At 52.3% G+C, this 27489-nt stretch overlaps 1 protein-coding gene across 1 annotated transcript; it reads right to left on the reverse strand.

The window, feature by feature from the left end:
• Nucleotides 1-9193: 9193 nt before the first annotated feature.
• Nucleotides 9194-26836, reverse strand: LOC142020848 (uncharacterized). Its single transcript, XM_075009082.1, has 3 exons — nt 25992-26836; nt 15604-15727; nt 9194-14485 (listed from the first exon to the last, which is right to left on the reverse strand). Exons 1-3 carry the CDS (start codon nt 26065-26067, stop codon nt 13048-13050), a joined length of 1638 nt encoding a protein of 545 aa, XP_074865183.1. The 5' UTR covers nt 26068-26836; the 3' UTR covers nt 9194-13047.
• Nucleotides 26837-27489: the final 653 nt, after the last annotated feature.

A 27489-nucleotide genomic window follows, 5' to 3' on the forward strand; every position in this document is an offset into this window, starting at 1 on the left:
AGTGCAACTGCGTCTGGGAGGGGGCCTTTAAGGGAGCGGCTTGCTGTTGAGTCCGCCCTGTGACCCTGTCTGCAGCTGTGCCTGGCACCCTTATTTCGATGTGTGCTACTTTGGCGTGTAGACGTTCCCTCGCAGCGCCTATTTCGATATGGTGCTGCGCAACGTCAATGTTGAACGTCGACGTTGCCAGCCCTGGAGGACGTGTAGACGTTATTCATCGAAATAGCCTATTTCGATGTCGCTACATCAAAATAAGCTACTTCGATGCAGGCTTCACGTGTAGACGTAGCTTAGGAGGGTGGTGAAGCATTGGAATGATCTACCCAGGGAAGTAGTGGAGTTGCCATCCCTGGAGGTGTTTAAGTCTCGCCTCAACAAAGCCCTGGTTGGGCTGATCTGATGGCTTTGGTCCTGCTTAGAGCAGGGGGCTGGATTCAATGTCTTTTTTAGGTCTCTTCCAGCTCTATGGTTCTATGATTCTATGGGCCAGCTTCCTGAGATGGCAGAGCTGGGACAGAGTTTTAGTCCCTAGTGTGCCACACTTCTGGGCCTTGTTTGTTATTAGTCCTTTGTTTTCAGCATTCACCAGCAGGACGTTTTCCAGACACACAAGAAGGGGTGATCCCTATACATCAGCAAACAGCCGAAGGCTGGCCAGATGTCAGGGAAGGGGAACAACAGCAGGGATTTTCTACAGACGCCAACCAGATCTGCTGAAAGCTGATGTGTTTCAGAAAAAAATGATTACAACAGCGTCTATTTCTGACTTACTGTGAGATCTAGGTGGCCCATTCTCCTTTCCTACTGTGGGCAACTTGGGCCAGACCCTGATCTCATTTAAACAGAAATAAATCCAGAGCAACCCTAAGGAGTCCAAGTAAATGAGATCAAACCCCTGTTCATAAGTACATTGTCCTCACATCTACCTTTGTAGCTCAACGAAGCTAATACGGGGCAGCCTGGGTAGCCGAGAACAGCACCTGCCTCCGTATTTGCATGTGAATCTGATGAAGTGGGTCTGACCCACGAAAGCTCATTACGTAATAAATAAAATTGTTAGTCTTCGAGGTGCCACAGGACAGCTTGCCTTTTTTTTTTTTTTAATACAGATCATGCATGTAACACGATAACGGGGGGCAGCAACCTTTCCAAGGCACAGTGCTGAAATTTGACCTTGGCTTCGTTGCAACCTGGCCTGGTTTAAATGCTGCATCCCAGCTCCAACCAGCTGGCAGAGAGGGGAGCCGTTTTCAGTGGTTATCGTTTATTCAACATCCCTCGCACGGCATGAATCAGATTTTGAAAATCCGCCCGTGCTCGCTGTCTCAGACGGTGTATTCTGTGGCGGGTTTGAAACCTTAATGCAAATGATCCTTGTTCAGCTTGTTGTGTGCACTCCGATGTCACAAACTCTCGAGGAAGACCGTAACGGAGTAAATGTAAGTCAAGGGATGTCAACGAGCAACCGATTCAGCTGAAGAAAGCGGGCGTGGTGTGGAATTGTTTGTCTCTTTGGAGCGTGACGGGCTACTGAAAAGCTTGGAATTCCACGCCTCGGCCTCTCTGGCGTTAGCATGTCAGGCCAGGCAGGGGTTGCAGTGTGTGGTCCAGATGCCAGCGGTGGAAGAAGAGGACAGGAGACAATGGCAACCCTGTTCGGTTTTCACAGGCTGTTTGGCTAACAATGGAGCTATTCATCGCTGTTGGCTTGCGGGCTTTTACGCTGTGCCTGTGTGCTGCTCTGAAGAGACAAGTGTATCAAAGCTCCCAATGAGCGGCCGAGGGAGTGTATCTTCCTGTGTTATACTCCACTAACAGCCGATGGTACGGAAAGGTGACAGGAACTGCCTCGGCAGCCCAGGGCAGGGATCCGGCACCCCCCAGTAACCTGCCTTCACCAGTAACCAGGCCATGCTGCTCATGGCTGGGGGTGACCCCGCGGTTTGGAGAAACAAGACCCCCCGCAGCTCCGCCCCTTCTGCCTGAGGCCCTGAAGGAGTTTTGCCTTTCCGTCCTACATACCTCCCAGGCCCAGCTGGACTCTTGGCATCTGAAGCAACATAACATGTTTTGCAAACAAGACATTTGCTCTCTTGGAGGCAAGCCACGGGGGAGCTGTGTTGCTTGAACCAGGTGTTTTCTAAGAGTTCATGTTCAAGGACTGGGAGGAACGATGTGCTTTCACTAGAGATAGTTGTGCTGAGCTAGTTGAATTATAGCTGATTGCTTTTCTCATAATAATGTGCTCTCACTTGGTTATAAAAGCTGTGAGAATAATAAACTCAGGGCCTTCAGACTTCAGAACTGTTGGTCCCCTGCTGTCTTTATGTTTGTCTTTGTCTTTTAACCCTCGCGGCATCTCGCCTTTGGGACCTGGGAAAAAAGAAATACTACAAGGCCCCACCCCCTCAATGTGGCCACTGGTCTTGGCTGAGCTGTGCTGCTAAACACAAAATGCACTTGGAAATAGCCCTCGGCTAGTTCAAAATTGAGCATCTACACATAGAGCCTATTTCGAAAGAGAGTCACTGGACGCACAGGGGCTTATTTCGAAGTAGACTCTAGTCCAGGCGTGTCCAACCTGCGGCCCGCGGGCCACATGCAGTCGTGGACAGCTAGTAATGCGGCCCCACAAGATCGTAAACTTTTAACATTATTATGTGATTTATATACATTAACTATATTATATAATTTGTACGCAGCCCAAGACTATCTTCACTCAATGCGGCCCAGGCAAGCCAAAAGGTTGGACACCCGTGCTCTAGTCTCTGCTAGGCACTATTCCTCACAGAGGCTACGTTTACACCGGAGAGTTTTGTAGACAAAAACGGGGGGGGTTATAGACAAAACTCATGGAGCATCCACACAGAAAATGCGTTTTGTGGGCAGAAACTGTCAACAAAAAGGCATTGTAGACGGTCCGGGGCGGGGGCGGGGGCGGGGAGTGGAGCTTTTGTCGACAGAGTGGATGAAAAAGATCAATCCACTTTTATGTGTAGATGCGATCACAGTAACGTTGACCGACTTTGAAATGAGCCAACCCCATTTCGAAGTTATTTCGAAATAACTTTGCAGTGTCGTCCTACCTACCACACCTTCAATAATAAACGAATGAAGAGGCAGAGCTTTACCATTGAGGGGGCGGTTGGTAGCCTTAGCTGGTGTTTGCTTACTCCACAGCTGGCCTGGCTTTGAGGAAGCCCCCGCTGCATGGGGGAAGACGGGTAGGGGTGAGCTCCTGCCTCACATGCTGATGAAAATCTTAGCACCTGTGCTGGGGGTTGTTGACGCCGGCCCCCTGTTCTAACCTGTACAGCTGGTCTGTGGGCGGGGGCCAAACGCAATGATAGTTTACCACTGTATGTACAACGCATGTTGTCAGGTAGTTCCAGATGATCTCTGCTTCCACGCGTGAGGTCCTCACAGCCGTCAACAGAGCACGTGGGAGAAGTTCGGGAGCGCGCAGCAGAGAACGGCAGCTGGAAAAAAGGCACAGACGGACGCTGGAAACCCCTGAACAAAGCGGTGCCTGAGGGGACATTTTGCACAGCCTCAAGATGACCTGCTCTGCACTGCCAGAATGCCTAGCAATAAATGATGTGGCCCGGCCCTGCGGCATTCATACCCGCAATGCATTGCTCTTTGGTCAGCAGGGAAGCTCTCAGTGTGAACACAGTGTGTCGAGAGAGGGACAAGAGGGAACACACCTTGGAAACTTTGCTGTTGTTGTTTTCTGCCTTTTGACGTTAGTTTCCTTGACAAAACTAGGTCCTTGTAGATACACCGCTCTCCTCTCCGCTGAATAACCTTGCTGGTCAGCTGAGGGCTGCTGGGACCTCCCAGTCTTGTGGTGGGAGAGGCTTTTCGGCCGTACCTCACACTTGCAATCAGCAGGAACGTAGGCTGAAGCACAACAGATTTGCAGAGTCCATGAGAACCTTCCTCTTTCTGACTTCCATCTCGCCTGGCTGGGCTGTGCTACTCAGAGGTGCTTTAAAGATACGGGGAAACAAGCACTGAGCCACAGACATCCCTCACAAGGTTCAGCTCCCTCAGTATGGAATCAGCAGCTTTCACTTCCTCAGACTCTCACGAGCAAGGCAGGAAGGAGACGACCACATTTCCCTACGCTGAATTTGGATCTCCTGGTAAAATCACTCCTATTCAAGCGAAACAGGCAGTCCTGTAGCACCTTACAGACTAAGAATTGTATTGATGAGGTAATGAGCTTTCTTGGATAAGACCCACGTCTTCAGATTTTGGAGCAAAAATGAGCAAGCAGGGTGCAGATATATATATCAGGCAGTAGAAAGAAAGAAAAGAGAGAAAGAAAAGGTCACCTCTGGTTAATAGGACCTGTGGCAGGAGTAAGTTATGTGGGATGTCTGACATTCCTGAAAATATCAAAGGTGGGGAAATTGTAATGCAATGAGTAAGATAACTGAGATCTCTGTTAAGCTCCGGCTTAAATGTGCCAAAATTGCACATGAATTCGGCTACCCCTCTGAGATCATGTTCAAGTGAGTTCAATGGCTGTCAGCCAGAATGAGGCAACACAAACATTCAAATTAGCATCGAATTGACTGTACCCTGTTAAAAAGAAATACTGTGAAGCTGGAATCTCTTCATTTACCTTCTTCTCTGTGAGGTTTGCATGGGGAAAAGTCCCCCACACACACCCTTCTATCACATGGGGATGGTAATAATGCACTGACCAGACCCAACCTTCCCTCCCTGCTTCCCTCCACCCTCCATGCCCGGATGGAACCCTGGGATGGACCCTCCTCTCCTGATACAGGGAGTTGCATCATCTCAAGGCAAATTGTGGGGGCCGCACAGGGTCACAGCCCCACTCCCCTGATTTCTGCTAGGGTTGACAGCAGAGCATGGCCAGGAGGAGCCTTTCAGCCTTGTGTAGGAGGGAGGGGATGGGAGCTGATTCCAGCTGCAGGGGGTTGGGAGCAGGGGGTAGAGATGATCTGGGCCATCTATTGGAGAGATCTTCTCTTCCCTCCCCTTCCCCTACTCCTCTGTGCCTGGAAGCAGCTAGACCCTTCCTGCCCCCACATTGTTGAAAGGCAGCTAAGGCAGGCTGCTGCTGGCCACCCACACAACCCAGCCATCTCCAGTCCGTGGGTGAAAGTGCAGGCAGGAAGAGGTTAAGTCCTGTCATGAACGAGTGCCTGTAAAGGGTTAAACCCAGAGAGAGTGGGTTCTCTGTTGACAAGCAGCCGGATGAGCCAGTGGGAAGAGAGAGGGGTCATTTGAACTGAAGCTGTTGCTTGCTGAAGGGGATCTTTCAATTGTGTGGCCAGAGGAGAGAGAGACGGAGCTGCTTAATCCTGAGCAGGCTTGAGGAATTCAGTAAATATCCAGGCCTCAAGAAAATCTGGGCATACCGATATGTAAGTAGAAAGGACAGGTTTACTCAGACGCAATCAGGTTACAGTACAACCCCAAGATAAGCGCACTTGAGTTGCGCATATCTCGAGTTAATGCGACTGCTGCCCCACCAGGAGCGGTTTTCCGGTCCCCGGGAACTAGGTGGCGGCCTGGTTCATGGCTCCCCTCCACTTGTGGAAGCCCAGAAACTGACCAGCACCAGCACCGGTCAGTTTCCTGTCTCCTGTGAGCAGTGGGAGCTCTCTGCTGCTCACAGGAGACAGTTTCCTGTGCTGGTAAGTTTCCTGGCTCACCCAGTAAGGTGGGGATCTACTGTATTGTTTATTTTGGGGTCAGTAGGGGACTTCTTAGGCTGACTATTGTACCCCCCCTGTACACTGTAACATCTAAACTGGATCTCAGGGAAGTGAGTCTCTGTGGTGTTATCTACCCTTTTTTTCAGCAACGAAGGGTCCTGTGGCACCTTATAGACTAACAGAAAAGTTCTGAGCATCAGCTTTCGTGAGCACAGACTCACTTCATCAGATCTAGACTAACACGGCTACCCCTCTGATACGTGACACCTTTTTTTCAGTTGCTCTGGAACAGCTCACAACAAAGCGTGCTTGTCTCACCTTATTTGTACACTTTATCTTTTGTTTTGTTAATTACATTTGTTTTGTTTTGTTTAAAGGCGATGGTTTAATTCCTGCATCCTAGAGAAAGGCCTGTGTACATCCATAGCCTAAGACTGAAAAGTCAGCTCTCAGATTGCAGCTTCATTTCTTCCTCTTTGGTTCCAAGCTCTCCCCCAGGGGAGGGTTCAAAGCCTGGGGTTACCCCACACGGAGACAGCCCAAGTGTGTCTGCCTGGCTTTAGCAAGGGTTTTCTTTTGATTTTAGTCTTGGGTGGTGGCGGCTGCCTCCCAGGGTCAGGGACTGTGTGATCTTGAGAAACTTTCACGCAGAAGCCGATAGAAACAAGGGGGTTTTAAGGTCTTTTACAGGCCCCCAGGCTCTGCACAGAGTGGCAGAGTGCGGATCAGCCTTGACAAGCCCTAAGGATGCACGGGGCCCCATGCCTTAGCAACTCTGGCTGCAAGGACTTGAGCAAATGGGCCGGAGAGGTGGCTCAGTGGGGGACAGAGCAGCCCCACATGCCCTGGGGGGCAGGATCTGGGGTGGGGGCAGAGCCTGGAGAAGGTGCTGTACCTTTGCACACACCAGCCTTGCAAACCCGCCCCCGTCATCAGACACCAGGCCCCCCCACATTGCTGGTGTGTGTGTGCGAGGGGGGTGGGGGCGAGCAAGGATCTGGCCCACAATCGGATGCACCAGGACTGACAGGAGGGGAGAGAGAGAAAACACGGGCCAATTGGCCCACTGCTTAAAGTAGGGCCAGCTGCAAGTGGGCGTCAATCTGGGCTGTCGGTCACCCTGGTGGGAAGCCACGCAGCACACCCCGGCCTGAGCGCGAGGAAGGGGACCACGTGTGACCTTTCAACCAGGAGGAGACCCCTGCGAGGGCATGTGTCTGTGCCAGTGTCCCCCAAGTCACCGGGTACTGCTGTGCTAGCTCGCCCACAAGACAGTAACGCAAGCTGAGCCGGTTGATACTGACCCCGACACTTTTCCGCAGGGGTGTCCTCTTGTTTGAAAGGCCACAGACGGCAACCCCAGGCTGAGAGCCACGTGTGGAGCCCTTGCCCAGGAGATCCCCTCACTGGTGGGGCAGGGGAGGGCTTGGCTCTTGTGTCCTGCACCCCACTGCTCCCAAGGGGCAGGTCCGACGGGCGCCCACGCTGCGGGAATCCGACCCAGGCCAAACTTCCACAGGAAACCAACTGGGTCAGGCCTGTACGCAGGTGGGTGTGAGGGGTACGTTCACACCGCACCCCCCCACCCCCAATGGGCCACCCCTGGCTGGGATTACCAGGGCAGGGGGCGGGTGGTGGAAGACGGCAGCAGCTGGTCACCTCCCCTGGTCTCCCCCGACCCCAGCTTTCTGCCACAGCCTCCCACAGAGAAATGGGGCTCAGGGGGCCAGGCAGGGGCTGCGTGGTGTGTGTGGGGGAGTGGGGAGGCCACTGCGACTCCAGATGCCGGTGTTTCCAGCCGTAGCGGGGACCCAGCACCAATCTGGACTGGGCCTGGGCCCCAGCAGCCAGGTAATATAACCCAGCCCCAGGGTTGTCCCCACCCACTCTCCATACACACTGTGCCCAACCCCACAAGCCCACCCCCTGCCCTGCCTCCTGTACCCAACCCCAATGCTCTTCCCTGAGCCCCTCAGGGACCCTGAGGCTGTGCTCTGAGCCACTCTCACGCTCCTGAACCCCTGACATCCCCAGCACCCTACTCTAATTTCTGCACCCCACCTTGCAACCCCCTGCCCTGCGCCCCTCCTGCAACCCAACCTTGATTCCTGCACCTCCATGTCCCCAGCACCCAGCCCTTACTTTCTGCACCCACTACACACTCCAGTCCAATACCCTGAGCGCCTCATATACCCCAACCCTGGCTCCTGCACCCCCTGCGCCTCCCCCACTCCAGCCCAGCTTTTTGGGAGTACTTCTAATTGAGTCCTAGATTTCCTTAGCAGCTGAAAGCTGAGCTGTGTGCTGCTAATGTGCCTTTGGGTGCATGCACTGGCTTGAGTTGCGCAAAAGGAGGGTAAAACAGGACCTCCTCGAGTAGCGTTCGTTTTCATATTAACTAACCGACCCACCCATCGCTCCGTGTTAACTCACCCTGATTTTCAGCTATTTTCTTCCACACCTGGTCCAGCTATTTTCTTGCATGGCCTGGTCACAACACAGCGTTCTCTCTAGGGTTTTTGCTCATGCTGGGGGAGCATCTCCAGGCCCAACCTGGGTGTTGGTGTTGCACATAGAAATTTTTAACCCACCCATGAGACAATTCAACCCGGCCAAGGATGGAAAATCTTTGATGGAACACGACTCTCCTGCCCTGTGGGCCATCAGGAGAGCCCCCGGTGCACGCCCAGGGCTGGGGGCAGCTAGGAGAGACCTGGGTGCACGGCTGCCAGGACCCCGCCCCCCCCCCCCGCACAGGGCAGGTAGGATGTGGGGAGAGCAGGGCGGGTTGTAGCCAATTGGTGGCCCCGGGCAGAGGCCACCTGGGAGCAGAACACCCGCCTGGGAGCAAAGCAGGGCAGGGCTTTTTGGCTGCCCCTTGACAGTGGTGGCCCTGGGTGACCGCCCAGCTTGCCCACTCCTAAGACCAGCTCTGGGGGAGAGGGAGAGGGCAGCAGGGGCCCTGGTGCACACAGGGGTGGCTTCCGGCAGCAGCGAAGTTGGGGGGGAAGGGCGGGGCTGAAGGGGGAGTAGGGGAGCAGGGCCAACTGGAGAGCTGGTGGTGAGGGGAAGGCCAGGTCCGGTTGCTGGGGGTGTGGTGGGTGACATACGGGCCTGCCGGTGATATTAACTGAGCTTCTAAGTAGGGGTCCAGGCCCAGCTGGCTGAGCAGAATAGGGACTGGGCTGTTACACGTTTCTGGGGGTAGAAATGGTTTCTTGACTCTCTTCCTTGCCAGAAGCAGCAATGCAGGCCTCTTGCAAAAAGCACCTTCTGCGCACAGCCCCCGGGCAGCGCGTGGCCCCTAAAATGCAATTACGTGGGGCCCAGCCATGAAATCGGTCAGACGCCCCATTGAAATCGACGGGAGCTTTGTCATTAACATCAATAGGGCCACAATTTCACTACGTCATTTAAGTTCCAACTCACTTCTCATTTGTCTGGAGACTGATTTTAATTGTCAACAGCTGACAACATCCACCGACAAAGACGTCGACTTTTATCATGGAATTTTATTGGTTTTTCCTTAGAAAAATACAAAAACAGCCCACGATACGTGTCCAGGGCACACCATAGCATCTCAACACATATAATTCATTTTGTCCTCATGCTTTTCTTTTTACATACTACCAAGACAGTAGCTGAAATCCACTACAGGTTGGACCTCTCTAATCTGGAACCCTCTCCTCCAGGAACATCCCTAATCGGGTATGGTTTTATTTAGCCAAAAGACCACTTATCGTGGGCGTGGCCAATTTTCCCGTGTTCCCATAAAGTTTGTTGCCAGCCACCAGTCCTGGCTCTCCATGTTCTGTGCTGTTATTTAGCTGTAATTTACCCCTAAATGTTTTCTAAGAGCCCCATAAGCAGTGGATGTGTAAGTAAAGCTGCCAGACAATATTGACTTCCTGTGGTCCAGCAAATTCGCTCATCTGGCACCGGTCGGGTCCTGAGGTTGCTGGATAAGAGAGGTCAACCTGTACGTCCAGCCACGTCAACCCAAAATAACAAACACTCACCTGCACCCAACCAAGATGACCATTGTGCGACATAAAGTAGGGTTTTTGAAAGAAATCTTAGCTCTACACCTGCACCAATAAAATCAATGGCAAAATTCCCTTCTGGTTTCTGTGTTGGCAGATGAGGCTCAGTGCAGATTTGCAAGAGCTTTAAAAAAACTTGCTTCCCTGTTAGTCGCTTGAAGCCATTTAAATGTCCCACCAAGATGCTGGCCCGTGAGCTGCCCTCAGAACTCCCTAGCTGCCTTATACAACACAGTACGGATGCTTGCAGCCCTGAGCTGAAAAGTGGCCCTTAGCACAGCCAGGGCCAGTCAACGCCCCAGAGGGAGTGAGTGAGTAGTAGACAGAGGGCGTAGCGAAGGCTACAGCGCTAAGGCTCATACCTGCTCCACAGCTGCCCTGCAGGAATGCTGGCCGCAAGACACAAAATGTCATTCTTCCGCTCTACTCTGTGCTGATTAGGCCTCAGTTGGAGTGTTGGGTCCAGTTCTGGGCACCGCATTGCAAGAAAGATGTGGAGAAATGTGAGAAGGTCCAGAGAAGAGCAACGAGAATGATGAAAGGTCTAGAGAACATGAGTGATGAGCGGAGGCTGAAAGAACTGGGCTTGTTTAGTTTAGAAAAGAGAAGACTGAGAGGGGGACATGATAGCGGTTTGCGAGTTCCTAAAAGAGAGTTACAAATTGTTCTCCTTGGCCTCTGAGGATAGGACAAGCAGCAATGGGCTTAAGCTGCAGCAAGGGAGGTTTAGGTGGGACATTAGGAAGAACTTCCTAACTGTCAGGGTGGTCAAACACTGGAATAAATTGCCCAGGGAGGTTGTGGAGTCTCTATCACTGGAGATATTTAAAAGCAGGTTAGGTAGACGCCTACCAGGGACAGTCTAGACAGTACTTGGTCCTGCCATTGCGGCAAGGGGCTGGACTCGATGACCTCTCGAGTTCCCTTCCTGTTCTAGTGTTCTATGATTCTAGGGACAGGATGCTTGCCCTTGCCTTAAGCTGACCTAATTTAAAGGCTATTGTTTGGATGAATACCATCAGCCCAGCTTCTGGTACAACCTCATGGTTGGTCAAAGCTCCCCTGCAGTAGGTCTGCTGGTCCTTAACTGGGGGAGCCTCCTCACCAATGCCTGGTCGGGTTTTTCTTTACCAGAGGCTGAGCAAAGAAGCAGCTGTGGTTGACTTGCTCTCCTGTTGGCAGGCCCTTGGTGTATATTGTTACTTCGACAAAGCCGCTGAATGTTATGCATGTCTTAGCTTTTTAACGTATGTTTTATTTTCTTTTTCCGCATGTACCTTAATGCTTGGGAGGGCAAAACCTGTTTCCACTGCAGTCAATGGGTATGTCTACGCTACAGAGTTATTTTGGACTAGCTTATTCCAGAGTTATTAGTCCAAAATAAGCTATTCGGGAATAACACATCCACACTACAGAGAAGCCCCAAAATAAGTAAAACTTAGCAAAAATAAGCAAAACTTATTCCGAAATAGCGTGTCCACACAAAACAGAGCCTATTTTGGATTAGAGCCCCTAGAAGCAGTGCATCTAATCCAACATACTTGGTCTACACAGCAGTGTTATTTCAGAATAAACTATTCCAGAATAGGTTGTTTCGAAATAGCCCCATACCCTGCCTACGCAGCTCCATTTTGAAATATCTATTTCGGAGTAGGCGCTATTCCTCATAGAATGAGGTTTACGGAATTCAAAATAAGCCGTCCGCTATTTCAAAATTGCAGTTTTGCTGTGTAGATGCTCGCAAAGTAATTTTGAAATAGTGGCTGTAACTCTGAAATACATTTGCTGTGTAGACATACCCAATATGAGCAGGACCGGATTGCCTGTGATCGATGTATCCTGCAAAGGTCAATGGGAATTTGTCCTGAGTGAAGACAATAACAACTGGGGCAGGTACCTTCAGGTTTGAGCCACAGGGATAAAATATCCCCCATCGTAGATTCTGTAATGTCTAAACATGTGCAGGTCAGTAACCATTTGGTTCATGCTTTCGGTGTTGCTATCAGTGTTTTGATATGCTGATAGGTGCTATAGGTAAGCCTGCCCCAAAGACATACGTAGGTGCCTCAGTGCAGGAGTTTTACATTCCTCTGGATCAGCCAGCATTCACCTCTGCTCCAGACAAGACACTATTACATAGGTTTTCTTCCATTCCAGCAGTAATTACTCCATGTTCTGAGCGTACATTACCCAGGCATTGCCTTTTGAACTGGCAAACAGAATGGCTCACCAAGCAGAGTGCCCATCCATTCCACGTGAAAAGAAAACTCCCTAGCTGCTTGTTGTCTGGTGGCTTCTTTGGTTCCCAGGTACCACAATGGATCTTTGTTATACAGACGACGGTATGGCTCCATTCTGTAACATCGCATCTGTGCTGGGAACAGATAAGTCCAGGGACGATGGCTGGAGGAGAGATTTGATTAGCAATGATCCCAGGTTTTCAGTGTGGGCACCTGAATCCATTGTGGACACCTGAACTCCTGTTTTACCCAACCATGGTCTGATTTTTCACAGGCACCAAGCTGTGAGTGCTCACCCACTGTGAAAATTAAGTCATTAAGTGTTGCCTAAGGTGGCCATTTAGCGTCCTAAATCTGGATCCACAGGCAGCCACCTTACAGGACTCAAGATGGTCGAGGCTGGTAACACCTAGTGGCATGCTTCATCCTTGGAGACCGGAACCACCAGCAACTCAGGTATCACTCAAGCAAATTGGACTACAGTAGCACCACATGGGGACTCAGAGATACAGGCCATTCAGCAACAGAACGATGACGAGCAACGTTTGGGACCACGCTCTTAAGACAGAGACAGGCTCGAGAGGGTATAACGTTCAGCTTCAGCACCCCGGATGGGGTTTTAGCTGGCTCCTGCCAGGATGCCACTATTCCAATATCAGACCAAAAACATGTCTTTGCCACCTGAGCTGCCCTGGGACTTCTTTTACCTTGGCATACAGTAATGCAAGAGAGAGGGCAACTAACTTGTTCTGAAAACACGGCCCTTGGCCGTCTCAGTGGTTTGGTTAGGTTTGGGCCATCCATTCAGCAGCTAAACAAAGCAACAGAAACGTAACGCTTGAAAGACTAACAAAATGATTTATTCAGCAGCGGTGGGTCTCTTTGGGGTGTCTGTGCCTTGGCCCATTTCCCTTGGTTTGTTTCATGGCTTAATCCAATACAAACTGATGAATGCCAGGTTTGCCCTGCAAGCTTCCAGTTAGAATGACATCCAGCACTCCCGTTACTAGTGATGGAAGCCCAAGTCTGTGCCATGAAGAATTCAGTGTCTTCTGTAGCATTAGTTCAAAAGCCTTGCTCTTTAAAGAGCCACGTGTGTACTGCTTCCTTAGCTGACTCTCTAGAGCACTCTTTGGACCTTACATACATCCATAGAGCAACGCTGGAAACACAGAAAATGCTCCCCAGCAAAGCGAGGCTGAGGAGGTGGGCTCGGGAGGCAGACAAAACGCTGGGCGTTGACTCCGCGAGAACCTCTGGTGATACCGACGACGGCTGGGTTCTGCTCTGTAGGAAGCTTGTGAAAGAAAGGACTGGCGCTACCGGAGGTGTCATGGATTCAGGAAAAGAACGAGAAGTACCGCGAGCATCTCTTCCATCACCATCTCTAGCTGTGCTCGACTCACTAAGAGCAGCTCTTCCATCACCTCTCTGCCGACTGACAGAGCTCATATCTCCTCCAGGAGATGTGAGGTGTAGAGTGGACCTTTTGGTGGCCTTGGGTCCTTTGCGAACAGCAGTAGGTTTCATGGTAGAGTTCTCATTCACGTGCCCCATAGACACAAGGCCTGCAGCCAGCTTGCTGGGAAGGGATTCTAGTGTTGCAGCTGTTGTCAGGACCATAGGGGCAAACTTTGTAATCTCTGTGCCATTTACAGTGGATGGAGCATCTGTGGTTAATGTCCCAGGAGCACTGGCAAGTACGGAAGCTGTTTGATTTCGAGTGGAACCTGTAGCTTTGTATGTTGGTTGTACGGGACTCTCAGGCGTTTGGCCAATACGGGTGGGATTTGAATTCAGTCCGCTGGGACCAGGGCCAGGAGTCTCGGTCGTTGGACTCAGAGCTGATCCTGTGGACTTGCTTGTAGATTCTAGGACACCATCAGGCCTTTTGATGACTGGGGTGAGAGTTGATTTAAACCTTCTGGGACCAGGGCCAGGAGTCTCGGTCGTTGGACGCAGAGTCAGTCCTGTGGACTTGCTTGTAGATTCTAGGACACTCTCGGGCCTTTTGATGAGTGGGGTGGAAATTGAATTAAAGCTGCTGGAGGGGCTGCCTGGGACAGCCACTTGTGGTGTTGTGATAAATCCTATGGAAACTTCACTGCTGGTGGCAAAAGGTTCAGGGTGGGTAGGATGGGGAGGAAAGGTCTCTTGGAATGCAGAGGAGGCTTTTACAGAGGACCCTGTGGTCTCTTGCACAGTCAGTGTGACTAGGCTGGGCGCGTCCGTCTTCCGCCCTGTAACACGCACTGCTTGCGAGACTGTTGTGCCAGCCCCGTGAATAGGATTGACCGATTCAGGGGCCTGTGGCTGGGGAGAGACAGCCCCATCGATGAGTCTCTGAAAAACACCCCCCTTGTCTGGCGTGGTTGCAGGAGGGAGGGCGCTTGAGGGTGGGGGATTCCGAGGGACACTTGCTCTGTCTAGGTGCTGGATGGCTTGCTTCACCCAGCTCGCTTCTGGATCAGCACAAAAAGCTTTAGACTTCTGAGGAGTGAATCTGCAGCGAGAACAGAAACAGCAACAATCATCGGAAACGGACAGGAAGAGTCAATAAATACACCGAGCCTGGATGAAAGCAGCCACGCAGAGGCTGGTGAAACTTTCCTAAACACTCTAGAGGTGGCGATCAGCTCCCCTGGGAGCGGCAATCATAATCCGAGCCAATGACTAATTTCCTGAGGACGGACTTTTGTTTTCCCGTTCTCTGTTAAAGTGATTGTTTTGAAAGGGGGCTGTTGACCCGGTGGTCACCTGAGGCTGCTCTCCAGGAAGACAAAGGGGCCGATGGCGTAATCAGAGACAGGGTCCGATCCTGTTGCCATGGAAACTTAAGGGAAAGGTGGCCCCAGCTCCTACGGCCAGAGTGGAACGCTCACGGCACAATTGGGCCTCGGTAAAAAGGCTGCCAGTGTGGCATCAGGGAGCTCCATTTTGGTGCCTCAGTAGCCACCAGATTGTGGTTTATTATTTAGCAGCCAGAGGCTCCTCCTGAGAGCATGGTTCCCTGGGGTACGTGGACGGTCCCACGGCCCAGTAAGCTTAGGAGCTGAGCAGACGAAGCAGCTCAAGAGAGCGGGGAGAGGCACCAACTGGGGAACAGACCTCAGCTTTCCTGACTAGAACCTGGGGGGTCATTTTTCAGAAAATGTCCATTTTCCTCAGAAATGTTTGAGTTTCGCCCAAAACCTCCTGTGAGGGTCAGCATGTTGCTGGGGGTAACGCACCCCCCCCCCAGCGACACAGTCACACTGACCTCACTGTACGGGGCAGGGACTGTCCCCCCTCCGCATGTGTAACCCACACACCTAGAGGGGCGTCACTAGGCCACGTAGTGGCACCTAGACCATGTCTAGAAGAGAATGACCGAGTCTCCTCTACAGCTTTAGCTGAGAGCCGGTGGAGGCCCCTGCTCCATACTCAAGAGGGCACAGGTTTGAGGCCACCTGTGGGGGATTACAGCCCCTAACACAACAGCCTGTAGGTGGTTTCCAAAGTGCCCTTTGTACGCAAACAAAGCTCTTTGTAGGGTTGGGGCCCTTTATTCTCAGAACCGTCAATTCAATTCATCCCTTCCGAGTTCAACACGAAAAGAACAAATGGTAGAAGAGTACTTACATGATAGCAGTTTTAGGACATGATGGCTCTGTCTTCCTATAGGACTTCAACAGTTTCAGGGGTATCTTCTTTTCTGAAAATTTGGTACATAACTTTGTGCACCTCACGTGAGCTTGGGGTTGTCCTAATGGGGAAACAAAATCGTCGTAAGCCAAGGCGAAAGCAAACGGGTGGCAGCGGGTCAGTCGGCGAGCCGCCGGCTGGAGGCGGGACGCCGAACGTTGCTGGCCACCTGTTATAATTATAAGGGTTAGCCAGAAGCCTGGGAGTAAAAGGGTTAACCTCCTTAGCCGGGTGGGGTTGGCCTATAGGAATGTAGGTAAAAATTAAATTTTGGCTTCTCCCTTTTTTTGTTTTCTGTTCTTTTTTCCTTCTTTCCAGCCATGAGGGAGACAGACGCAGAATATCCCTCTCCAAAAACAGCCCCGTCAGTCTTCTGTAAGTAGGGTAAGGTTTAGCAAGATCCGTTAGGCTTTATTGTTTTATGGTTTGGGAAGTGGGATCTAACGGCTGTGCACTTTTTAAAAATATTTTTTTACTCTTCTTGTAACTAAGTTCTAGGCCCATGGTGGAAACGTTAGACGCACAACATCTTGGACTGAATGGAGAGTTATGGCTCATTGCAACAATCTGTATTGTACTCACAGCTCTCTTCCCACCCACCTCTACTCCCGGCCCCCTTCCTTCCTCCGACTGGAGAGCTCCTAACCGGCCACTTCACCTCCAATAGTCCCTGGAGATATGCGTTAACTGCTTATACTAAACAAGGAACTCCTCTTTGCATGTAGCCATGACACCTCCATGTCCCATACCTGAAGAAGAGCTCAAAGATTATCTTGATCACCCACAAAATCCTGGCGGCCTGGGGGAAGCCAGCTCTACTGCTGTCAGTAGCAGATTGTCCATCTCCTTTTCCTCACCAATGGCTCCCCCCAGATCTCCCCCACCTCTCCTGTTAATCTAGGCTTTTAGATAGCTGCTCATCGCCATATGGGGTATGGCTACAGAGAAGCAGCAAGGCTGCTTCCCTTGTGGAATAGCTGCAGAAGCACTTACTCCACAACAGCTAGCAGGCTAAGAAGAGCCACGTGGCTGCGGCGTCCGAGTACACGCCCGTGGTTCTGGACAGGCTTGGAGTCAGGAGCCGAGCCGGAGGTGGCATTTGTGCCTCATGCTTGTTTTTAGCACAGGAGCTCAAGCACAGCTGACTCATGCACACACACTACCAGAGATAGGCAGAACCTTCCCAGCTGCTCCGTAGACACAGGCCAGGTCTACACGAGGCATTAAAGCTGATTATAGCTACGCAATTCTAGCTACAGCAATTGTGCTAGAATCAACTTAGCTACAATCAGCTTGCCTGGGCTTCCTCACAGAGCGAGGTCGACGGGAGAAACACTCCCATTGGCCTCCTGTGCACCTCGCGAGATTGAGGAGCATGGGGGTGAGCTGCCAACCCTAGATAGTTTGATTTCGCATGCCTCTGCCATGCATGAGAAATCAGACCCTGGGAGATCAACTGTGACTGGGTCAACCTTCATCACAGTGCAAACATACCTGTCCTCTGTCTGGGAGCCTTCACTTGGGGGCAGAATAGCTCAATGGTTAACGCAGAGGCCTCCTAAATGCAGGGTTGGGTGCTCGGTCCTTGAAGGGGCATTTCATGGGTGTGGAGCAGGTTATATTAAAACAAAAGTCTGTTAGGGATGGTGATAGGTCCTGCTGCGTGGGCAAGGGTCTGGACTGGATGACCGCATGAGGTCCCTTCCATTTTTATGCTATGAGAGCGCTCCCTGTCAGCTGGGGGAAGGTGTGAAGCCAGCACCTTTGAAGCCCTTTGGTGAGTTTCTGCATGACTATTGTCCATGCTTAGATATAAGCTGTGGAAACATCACAGGTAGGCGTTACGACAGGGTTACTGCAACGCAACGCTGCAAAATGACTGTAGCAATAGCACCTTGGCCCCCTGTGGGCCTTCCTCGCACTGGGACAAATTTATTCAGGCAAGCAAGTCCATTGACCTGACTGAGGCTACTTACTGGCTGTCCACCATAAACTACCAAGCATTAGGCATTTCCTGTGTGCCTTGCAGTTAGAGCTCCTAAGTGAGAACCAAGCTTCTCTTTTGTCTTAGCACCGTAGAGCCAAAACCAGCTGGGAATGGAGGAGAAGTCCACCGCAGTTCCCATAGCACTGATTGCAGCTAGAGTCTCTGGTACAGGCAGCTGGGAATCATCAGGCCAGATCCTGACAGGCTAAATCAGCGCAGTTCCCTTGACGTCAATACAGCAGCTGTGAGTTACACCTATAGGGGATCTGGCCCATCATCATTTGATGTATAAACTGAGCAAACCTGCTCTCCAGAGAGAAGGTGGGTGAGGGGGTATCTGTTTGGATCAGCAGGGGGTGATCTCCAGGGGACGTTGCCTTGAGGTTGGGGAACTAGGTCAGCTGTGTGGGAGTCAGCTCCCGGGTCCCCCCCGGGAGATGGGCCTGTCTCGCATGGCTCCCTGTGGTGTCACGGCTGCCCACAGGGTTTTCCAGTCTCCTCTCCCTCCCCAAAAGCGCAAAAGAGGAAGACCTCGGACAACAGGGAGAAGATGTATTGAGGTTGAAGGACAACAACTGGGGTGCTCCTGGGACCATTTGACCTGAGACAGAGTGAAGCGGAGGAGACTTGTAGATGACCTATGGTCCACCCGGAGCACAAGGGTTTAAGTAAGTCAAATAAGTCTCCTTCCCTGGGTTAAGGTGGTGCTTGGCCTATAGGGATTTTGTGCTTGTGCAGGCTGTGGAGGGACAAGACGTCCAGCTTACACCTAGCTCTTCAGCAGCTCTCAAATCGGAGGGTTAAAATCCACACACGCGCTCTCTCTCCCCTCTTACAGAGTCACTGTTCAATCAACCATTGCTCTTTACCTGTTGAAACACAATCCTTTATTTGGACTGACGTAAAACAAAAGTGATTGCTTCCACCCAGCAACTTCCTTATGATAGTTGTTCCTCTCTTCATCAATGATTTACACCCTACTCCAAATAGGCAAAGAGGGAATAGGGTGACGTGGCTGGTTATTTTCATTTTAAGGAGGTTACAGAAATGCTTGCTGTTGTTAAGTACGATATAGGCATCAAAGGTGCAACCTGAAAGACCACCTTCAGTCGGCAATGCTTGGAATATCCCTTGGTATGTGAGAGGTTTACCCACAGAGTTAAGTGCTTGTCTGCAGGAGCAAAGCGCGGGGAGGGCAATCTTACCCTTAGCCAGTGGGAATACGTCTACAGTGGACTGGATCAGCTGCCTCACACTGCAGGACTGAAAACTGGGATGGACTGGAGTCCAGGTTCTGGGACCTTCCTCCTTTGTGGGGCCTGACAGCTCGGACTCCAGGCTGAGCTAGCAAATGTCCAGCCCTTGCAACCTGAGTGAGGCGACACCAGCCTGGGGTGTTTAATGGGTGAGTTCAGGCCGAGAAAGCAATGTATGAACAGAACCAGGAGGTGAATCTCAGGTCTTGGGCTGTTTGCTCTCAACAGATGTATCTGGTGGTGGATCCCTCCTGAGGTCCCTTCCAGCCCTATGATTCTGTGATTGATTCTGTGGTGGGTTGAACCTTGCTCGTAACTACACTACAGCCTGTCTATGCCTGTGTTTAGCTCTGGGTGTGAAGTTGTATGAGAGAAGCTGACCATTTGTACCATTATTGCTACCATAGTTGTGGCAAATCTTGCGGGAAGGTGCTACTATAAAGCTAGGCTTTGCTAAGTGTGATTGTCATGCTTAAATCCAAGTATCAGCTTGATAGCCAAAGTAACAGCTATTGGGTCTGTATTTATGCCTCGCAAAATCATCCTCTAGGGTAGCCTGCCAAGCCCTCTGATGGAACCCGCAAGGCGAACGCAGAAGAGGAAGACATCAGACAAGGTGGACAAGATCTACTGAGCTTGAAGGATAAATGGGGAACTCCTGGGGTCAGCTAGAAGTTCTGTCCTGAGCACAAGGGTTAAGTCAAGAAAGTCATCTGGAGACAGCAACGGGTGGCTGCAACGGCCCCATGCACAACAAGGTCAGTGGGCCTAAATCGCACTCAGGTAGAGTCTGAACCAGGCTCTCAGGTGCTGCCACACCGACAGACAAGAAGGAAAGTGGCTTTCAGTTAGACTGCCTGGGTAATGGCTGCTCCAGGGTTAGCTAGGTGACCCTCAACCCAGGACTCCTGTAATTCCTAGTGGTACAAGCCCACCTCTCTTAACTCCTCCTGGGCCTAACATGCCCCTCCACTCGGGTCAGCAAGGGGCCACATAGGGTGGTATACCGGCCCTGCGCTAGTGATTCCTCCCTGCTGGTTACTGTATTCCATGACCCTTAAACCCCCCTGAAACAGTGGGAACCACAGAATCACAGGGCTGGAAGAGACCTCAGGAGGCCATCTAGTCCAGCCCCCTGCCTAAAACAGGATCAACCCCCACTAAGTCATCCCAGCCAGGACTGTGTCAAGACAGGACTTAAAAACCACTAGGGATGTAGATTCCACCACCTCTCTAGGCAACGCATTCCAGTGCATCCCCACCCTCCTGGTGAAATAGTTTTTCCTAATATCCAACCTACACCTCCCCCTCTTCAACTTCACACCATTGCTCCTTGTTCTGCCATCCATCACCACTGAGAACAGTTTCTCACCCTCCTCTTTAGAGCTCCCCTTCAGGAAGTTGAAGGCTGCTATTAAATCACCCCTCAGTCTTCTCCTCTGTAAACTAAACAAGCCCAAATACCTCAGCCTATCCTCATAGGTCTTGCGCTCCAGACCCTTAATCATTTTTGTTGCCCTCCGCTGAACCTGCTCCAGCAAATCTACATCCTTTTTATACTGGGGGGCCCAAAACTGGACACAATATTCAAGATGTGGCCTCACCAGTGCCGAATAGAGGGGAATAACCACTTCTCTAGATCTGCTCGAAATGCTCCTCCTAATGCACCCCAGTATGCCATTAGCCTTCTTGGCTACAAGGGCACCCTGTTTACTCATATCCAGCCTTTCATCCACCATAACCCCTAGGTCCCTTTCCATCGTACTGCTGCTGAGCCAGTCGGTCCCCCGCCTGTAACAATGCTTGAGATTCTTCCGCCCCCAGGTGCAGGACTCTACACTTCTCCTTGTTGAACCGCATCCAATTTCTTTTGGCCCAGTCCTCCAATTTATCCAGGTCACTCTGGATTCTCTCTCTACCCTCCAACGTATCTACCTCTCCCCGCCCCCCCCAGTTTTATGTCAACTGCAGACTTGCTGAGGGTGTAACCCAGTCCCTCATCCAGGTCATTAATAAGGATGTTGAATGACACTGGCCCCAGAACCGAGCCTTGCGGCACTCCCCTTGAAGCCGACCGCTATCTAGATATTGAGCCATTGACCACTACCCGTTGGGCCCGACCGTCAAGCCAGCTTTCTATCCATCTTATAGTCCAAGGATCCATCCATATCTCCGTAACTTATGGACAAAAATCTGAGTGATTCTTTCAATCAGCAATAGAAACAGGATGGACCCAAACTGTGAACTGGGACCTTCCCATTCCAGGATCTGGCTCTTCTGGACAAGCTAAAACCCTGGATCTGACATGCCTGGCTTTGAACAAGTTCTTGCCCTGGCACACAGCCCAGCTTGGCAGCTCACTCCTCTCTCTCTTATTATAATTTCTTGACTGGAGCCTTACCAAAGAGAGTTAGCCACAGTTCAGTCTCTGCTTAGTGCAGACAGCTGCAGCTAGACAGCTTCCTTATGGCCAGGAATGAAGCAAGAAAGACAGAAACTGTGTCACAAAATAAGAAAAGATCACCATGATGGATAAGTTGAAACCTATTAAAGCAAAACAAATCCCAACACACATTCACAGCCACCAGGAGAAGCCTTCTGGAAAAGGCCAAATTTAACAGCACACAAGAACCTTTCCGTAGTTGTGTTCAGCCCCATTATGGAATTTAATAGAGAAATTGATCATTGCTGTAGATCTCTGTAGGATGGTCCCATCTAAAGGTTCCCAGCCTGGAGGCCAGGGCCACCCTGCCATGCACAGACCTTGTTGTTAGATGGGGTCCCAGTTAGTTGGGTAGAGAGGTCTTGGGACGGAAATGAGGCTCACTCGCTATCATTGGTTTAGATGAATCTCTAACTCCCAGATGGAGCCCCTAAAGCAGGGGCAGGCAAAAAATGTCATAGCTCCCATTGGCTGGAAAAGAGCAGCCCTTGCCCACTTATCAAGTCATAGAGTGCCCACCCCCATCAAAAATGTTTGCCCACCCCTGCAATCTACAATCAGAAGCCTGTCCTGGAACACGGTCCCTCACTCTCTCAGCCCCGGGTGACAGGCCTGTCCTCGCCTACAGACAGCCGCCCCCCCACAAGACAATACTCACCAGCACACACACCGCACCACGGAAACACTAAGCCACGCACCTATCCCTGCAACAAACCCCTTTGCCAGCTCTGTCCACACACCTATACTAGAGACACCCGCACTGGCCCTAACCACAGTACCAGGGGCTCAGATACCTGCACACTCACTAATGTGCTATTCATCATTGTGCCAGCAATGCCCCTCCGCCATGTACATTGGGCAAACCCTTCGCCAAAGGGTGAACGGACACCAATCAGACATCTGAATACCCCTAAACCTCCCAGGACATTGAGTAACGGACCTGGAAGTGGCCAGCTTGCTACGAAAGGATTCTACCACTAGATGACACAGGGAGCCAACCGGCTTGGCATTCATTTGCAAGTTTGACACGTTTAACCTGGGGCTTAACCGAGATCTCAATTCTCTTCCACATCACACGGGCAATTTCCCCACCTTTGCTATTCGCAGGACTGGCAGCCAGCCCAGTTCACCTAATTACGCCTTCCACAGCAACTATTAATGACAGCTGACAGGCCCCTCCCTGCTGCATAAACTCGGGATTCTTATTTGGCTGCAAATCTGATAAAATGGGTCTTAGGCCCGAAAGCTCATTCCTAATACAGTCGTTAATCTTTAAGATGCTAAGGATCTGCTTGTTTTTAACCAGCCCTAAAGGAGTATCATAGAGATCCCAGCTACTTCTGATAGGACACAGATTTTGCAACCCCACAGAGACCAGTGAAAGCACAGAGAAGATTGTAGCATTACATACACCGCCAAGGGTTTTAAACCACCTGGTATTTCTCAGTCTCCAAACCAGCTCTTCTGTGGGGGCCCCTGGTAAAAAAATTCAGCCTCCGGTCCTGTTAAGCTCGGCCCAGCCATCAACCATTGTCGTGTGAGATGTACCAGAGTAAACGCAGCCACCTCTGTATCTTTGCCTCATGGAAGCCAGGCTCGGTTCCAGCAGAGAGCTCTGCCTTGTCAAGCCCTGGTACATTTCTCTTGAGCTCTGTGGGCCTCAGCCTGATTTCTTTGTGTAGGAGAGTCCCACCATGGAGAGGCAGGCCCGTGTGTGCGCACTCACTCACCGTTATATAGATTAAACTCACACCCACGTTCAAATGTCACCAGCCTTCTCTAACACAGCCTCCTACTGTCTGATAAGAGCCTTATGCAGATAATGGGGCAGATTTTCAGACCCTGGGGTGCACAGATCTTTACCACAAGCACATGCCCCAGACCCGTGTGCAAAACCGTGGTAAGTGCATTGAGAGGTGAGCACTTAGCCCAGGGCTGGCCGGCCCATGGCTCCCAAGCTGCATGCGGCTGGCTGCTCAGTGAAATGCAGCTCCTCTTCAGAGCTGCGCACCCAGACTATTCACTGCTGCTGTGCACAGGCGCCCCAGTGCCCGGAGGGAGAAGCATGTGGCTGTGGCGGCGGCAGCTCTAGCGAGTCCCAGGCATTGGTTTGGAGCAGGGGCTGGAGGTGTCTGGCTCTGGAGGAGGGGGGTGGATTGGGTTAGAGCAGGGGCTGGGGGTGCCTGGCTCTGGAGGAGGGGAGGGGGATGGGTTAGAGCAGGGGCTGGGGGTGCCTGGCTCTGGAGGAGGGGGGATTGGGTTAGAGCAGGGGCTGGGGGTGCCTGGCTCTGGAGGAGGGGAGGGGGATGGGTTAGAGCAGGGGCTGGGGGTGCCTGGCTCTGGAGGAGGGGAGGGGATGGGTTAGAGCAGGGGCTGGGGGTGCCTGGCTCTGGAGGAGGGGAGGGGATTGGGTTAGAGCAGGGGCCGGGGGTGCCTGGCTCTGGAGGAGGGGAGGGGATGGGTTAGAGCAGGGGCTGGGGGTGCCTGGCTCTGGAGGAGGGGAGGGGATTGGGTTAGAGCAGGGGCCGGGGGTGCCTGGCTCTGGAGGAGGGGAGGGGGATGGGTTAGAACAGGGGCCGGGGGTGCCTGGCTCTGGAGGAGGGGAGGGGGATGGGTTAGAGCAGGGGCTGGGGGTGCCTGGCTCTGGAGGAGGGGAGGGGATGGGTTAGAGCAGGGGCTGGGGGTGCCTGGCTCTGGGGGAGGGGAGGGGATGGGTTAGAGCAGGGGCTGGGGGTGCCTGGCTCTGGAGGAGGGGAGGGGGATGGGTTAGAGCAGGGGCTGGGGGTGCCTGGCTCTGGAGGAGGGGGGATTGGGTTAGAGCAGGGGCTGGGGGTGCCTGGCTCTGGAGGAGGGGAGGGGGATGGGTTAGAGCAGGGGCTGGGGGTGCCTGGCTCTGGAGGAGGGGAGGGGATTGGGTTAGAGCAGGGGCCGGGGGTGCCTGGCTCTGGAGGAGGGGAGGGGATGGGTTAGAGCAGGGGCTGGGGGTGCCTGGCTCTGGAGGAGGGGAGGGGATTGGGTTAGAGCAGGGGCCGGGGGTGCCTGGCTCTGGAGGAGGGGAGGGGGATGGGTTAGAACAGGGGCCGGGGGTGCCTGGCTCTGGAGGAGGGGAGGGGGATGGGTTAGAGCAGGGGCTGGGGGTGCCTGGCTCTGGAGGAGGGGAGGGGATGGGTTAGAGCAGGGGCTGGGGGTGCCTGGCTCTGGAGGAGGGGAGGGGGATGGGTTAGAGCAGGGGCTGGGGGTGCCTGGCTCTGGAGGAGGGGGATGGGTTAGAGCAGGGGCCGGGGGTGCCTGGCTCTGGAGGAGGGGAGGGGGATGGGTTAGAGCAGGGGCTGGGGGTGCCTGGCTCTGGGGGAGGGGAGGGGATGGGTTAGAGCAGGGGCTGGGGGTGCCTGGCTCTGGAGGAGGGGAGGGGGGTGGGTTAGAGCAGGGGCTGGGGGTGCCTGGCTCTGGAGGAGGGGAGGGGGGTGGGTTAGAGCAGGGGCTGGGGGTGCCTGGCCCTGGAGGAGGGGAGGGGGATGGGTTAGAGCAGGGGCTGGGGGTGCCTGGCTCTGGAGGAGGGGAGGGGGGTGGGTTAGAGCAGGGGCTGGGGGTGCCTGGCTCTGGAGGAGGGGAGGGGGGTGGGTTAGAGCAGGGGCTGGGGGTGTCTGGCTCTGGGGGAGGGGAGGGGATGGGTTAGAGCAGGGGCTGGGGGTGTCTGGCTCTGGGGGAGGGGAGGGGATGGGTTAGAGCAGGGGCTGGGGGTGCCTGGCTCTGGAGGAGGGGAGGGGGATTGGGTTAGAGCAGGGGCTGGGGGTGCCTGGCTCTGGGGGAGGGGAGGGGATGGGTTAGAGCAGGGGCTGGGGGTGCCTGGCTCTGGAGGAGGGGAGGGGGATTGGGTTAGAACAGGGGCTGGGGGTGCCTGGCTCTGGAGGAAGGGAGGGGGATTGGGTTAGAGCAGGGGCTGGGGGTGCCTGGCTCTGGAGCAGGGGAGAGGGCGTTGGGTTAGAGCAGGGGCTGGGGGTGCCTGGCTCTGGGGGAGGGGGGGATTGGGTTACAATGGGAGGCTGGGGATGCCTATCTATCTATCTATCTATCTATCTACCTATCTATCTATCTATCTATTGCTATAGATAGATATATAGCTTTATAAAATAAATATACAATTTGTGCTGCTCATACTCTGTGCACAGCTGTTTTGGCTCTTAGTCGCTTACTGGTTGGCCGACTTACCCCTAGTTAACTTGCACACATGCTATTCAGGCAGCCAGATGCACACACATCCTTGCTTGGGGTCCACCTGAGTGCCTGGCCCTAGCAGCTGCTTTTGAACAGTTCCCATCGATCCTTACAAGCCTCTCCTGCCTTTTCCTTTTGGCTGCCTGTGGGAGTGCAGCCATGTGTCTGACTGCGCCGTTTATCCGACACAGGCTGGCTGAACCTGTAACTTTCTCTTTCCTGACTCAGAAAACAATCATCCCAGCTTGCTGGATTTCTTTGCTGGGCAGGAGAGCGATCGCCCCGCGAACACCAGGCTTGTTCCTTCCTGAACAGAGTCGGAGTTTTCCAAATTGACACTGCACAGCCAGACCACGACTGTTTCAACCGCATAGTCCCAGGAAACCTGCTCTACCCTTTGGTAGTGAAAGCGCTCAGGGCTCACCTTCCACTCCCTTGTCCAAATTCCAGGTCGTCACCAGCACTAGCAGGAAACAAGACACAACGGACGGGCCCTTCATCTTCCAGCGAGCAGGGGCCAGCAGGAGAAAGAGAGAAGCTGCTAATCAGAGAGGATTTCTTAGTATTATACTTGGCACCTTCCTGGACTCATCCAGCCTCCGCAGAAGCATTCCAAGAACTAGAGGCAGCCTGCAGCTCCCAGCCTTTATTGAACAAGTGGTTTCAATTTTCATCACGTGGGTGTGTAAAGCTGGTTTTCCCACCCCCTGCTCCTGTTCCATGATAAAACGAGGGGAAAACCTAGGGTGCAAATAGGAGTTGGGGACAAGCCAGAGGTTCATGGAATTTGCCAGTGTGGCAATTACCTAAATTATAAAACCTTTTCCTTACTTGGCAGGTAGCAGGGGACTGTGACAAGGAGAGCCGCAGCTGAAAGCCGATTGCTTCTCCCAGGGGTATAAACAGATTCCCCAGCACTGGAGGTTTGTAAGAAAAGGTTGGACAAACAATGGGCAGGGACGATCTAGGTCAGGTTTACCTGGTCCTGCCCAGCCTGGAGAGGCAGGATTTCAAGATCTCTCGAGGCCCCTGTCTGGCCCTACATCGGTGGGGTTTCATGGGCCCATTAGATCAACTGCAAAACAAGGTCGTTTTGAAACACCAGAGAAACGCACCATTCCAAGCAGGAGCAACTAGAACATTTGCCTCTGAGTAAAATGGCCCCTCCCTGCCCCCATGGGGCCAAAAATAACACTCACTGAACTTGACACCTTCCTGCAAATAGGGATGAAAGGGCATTTCCAGTGAATAACATGCTCCATTGACACATTTCCAACCGACGCTGTTGTCTGACTTGCAGACGTCACCGGGTGGATTCCACATACTGTGGCATAGGTAGCCCCTGTCCCATAAAGCTCACTGAATAAGGGTACAAACACAGGGGAAGGATACAACACACAAGTGGTTCTCAACCAGGGATACATGTACAGGCGGGGAGGTGGGGTGGGGGCTACTCAGAGGGTACCTGAACTCAGTGTTTCTCAACCTTTTTCTCAAAGAATTAAAAAAGTGGACGTCCTTTATGTTCATGTAATTTTTTTTATTTATCCTTTTCGCACACGCATCGGCACGACGGCAAAGTTACAACAAATATGTTGAAATGCTAGAAAAAAAAATTGTGTGTCTGAAAACTGTAGGTACTGGGGGTAATTTTTAAAGGGGTCTTTTATTAAAAAAAAAAAAAAAAAAAAAAAAAAGGTTGCGAAACACTGCAACATCCCACTGAGGTGGTGACAGAGACGAGGGGCCTGGCAGATGGGGTATGCACCCTGTTAACTTTTCAGCAGAGGTGGGAAAAGCACCCAAAATATTACTTGAGTAAAAGTGCAGCTGCTTTCACTTGAGTATAATAAAGATGTAATGTGTGTTTGTGTGTGTACTTTTACTCAAGTAGTTTTCCAGGGGAACACTGGCGACTTGTA

The sequence above is a fragment of the Carettochelys insculpta genome, chromosome 14 (assembly GCF_033958435.1).
Source record: "Carettochelys insculpta isolate YL-2023 chromosome 14, ASM3395843v1, whole genome shotgun sequence".
Classification (NCBI taxonomy): Eukaryota; Metazoa; Chordata; order Testudines; family Carettochelyidae; genus Carettochelys; species Carettochelys insculpta.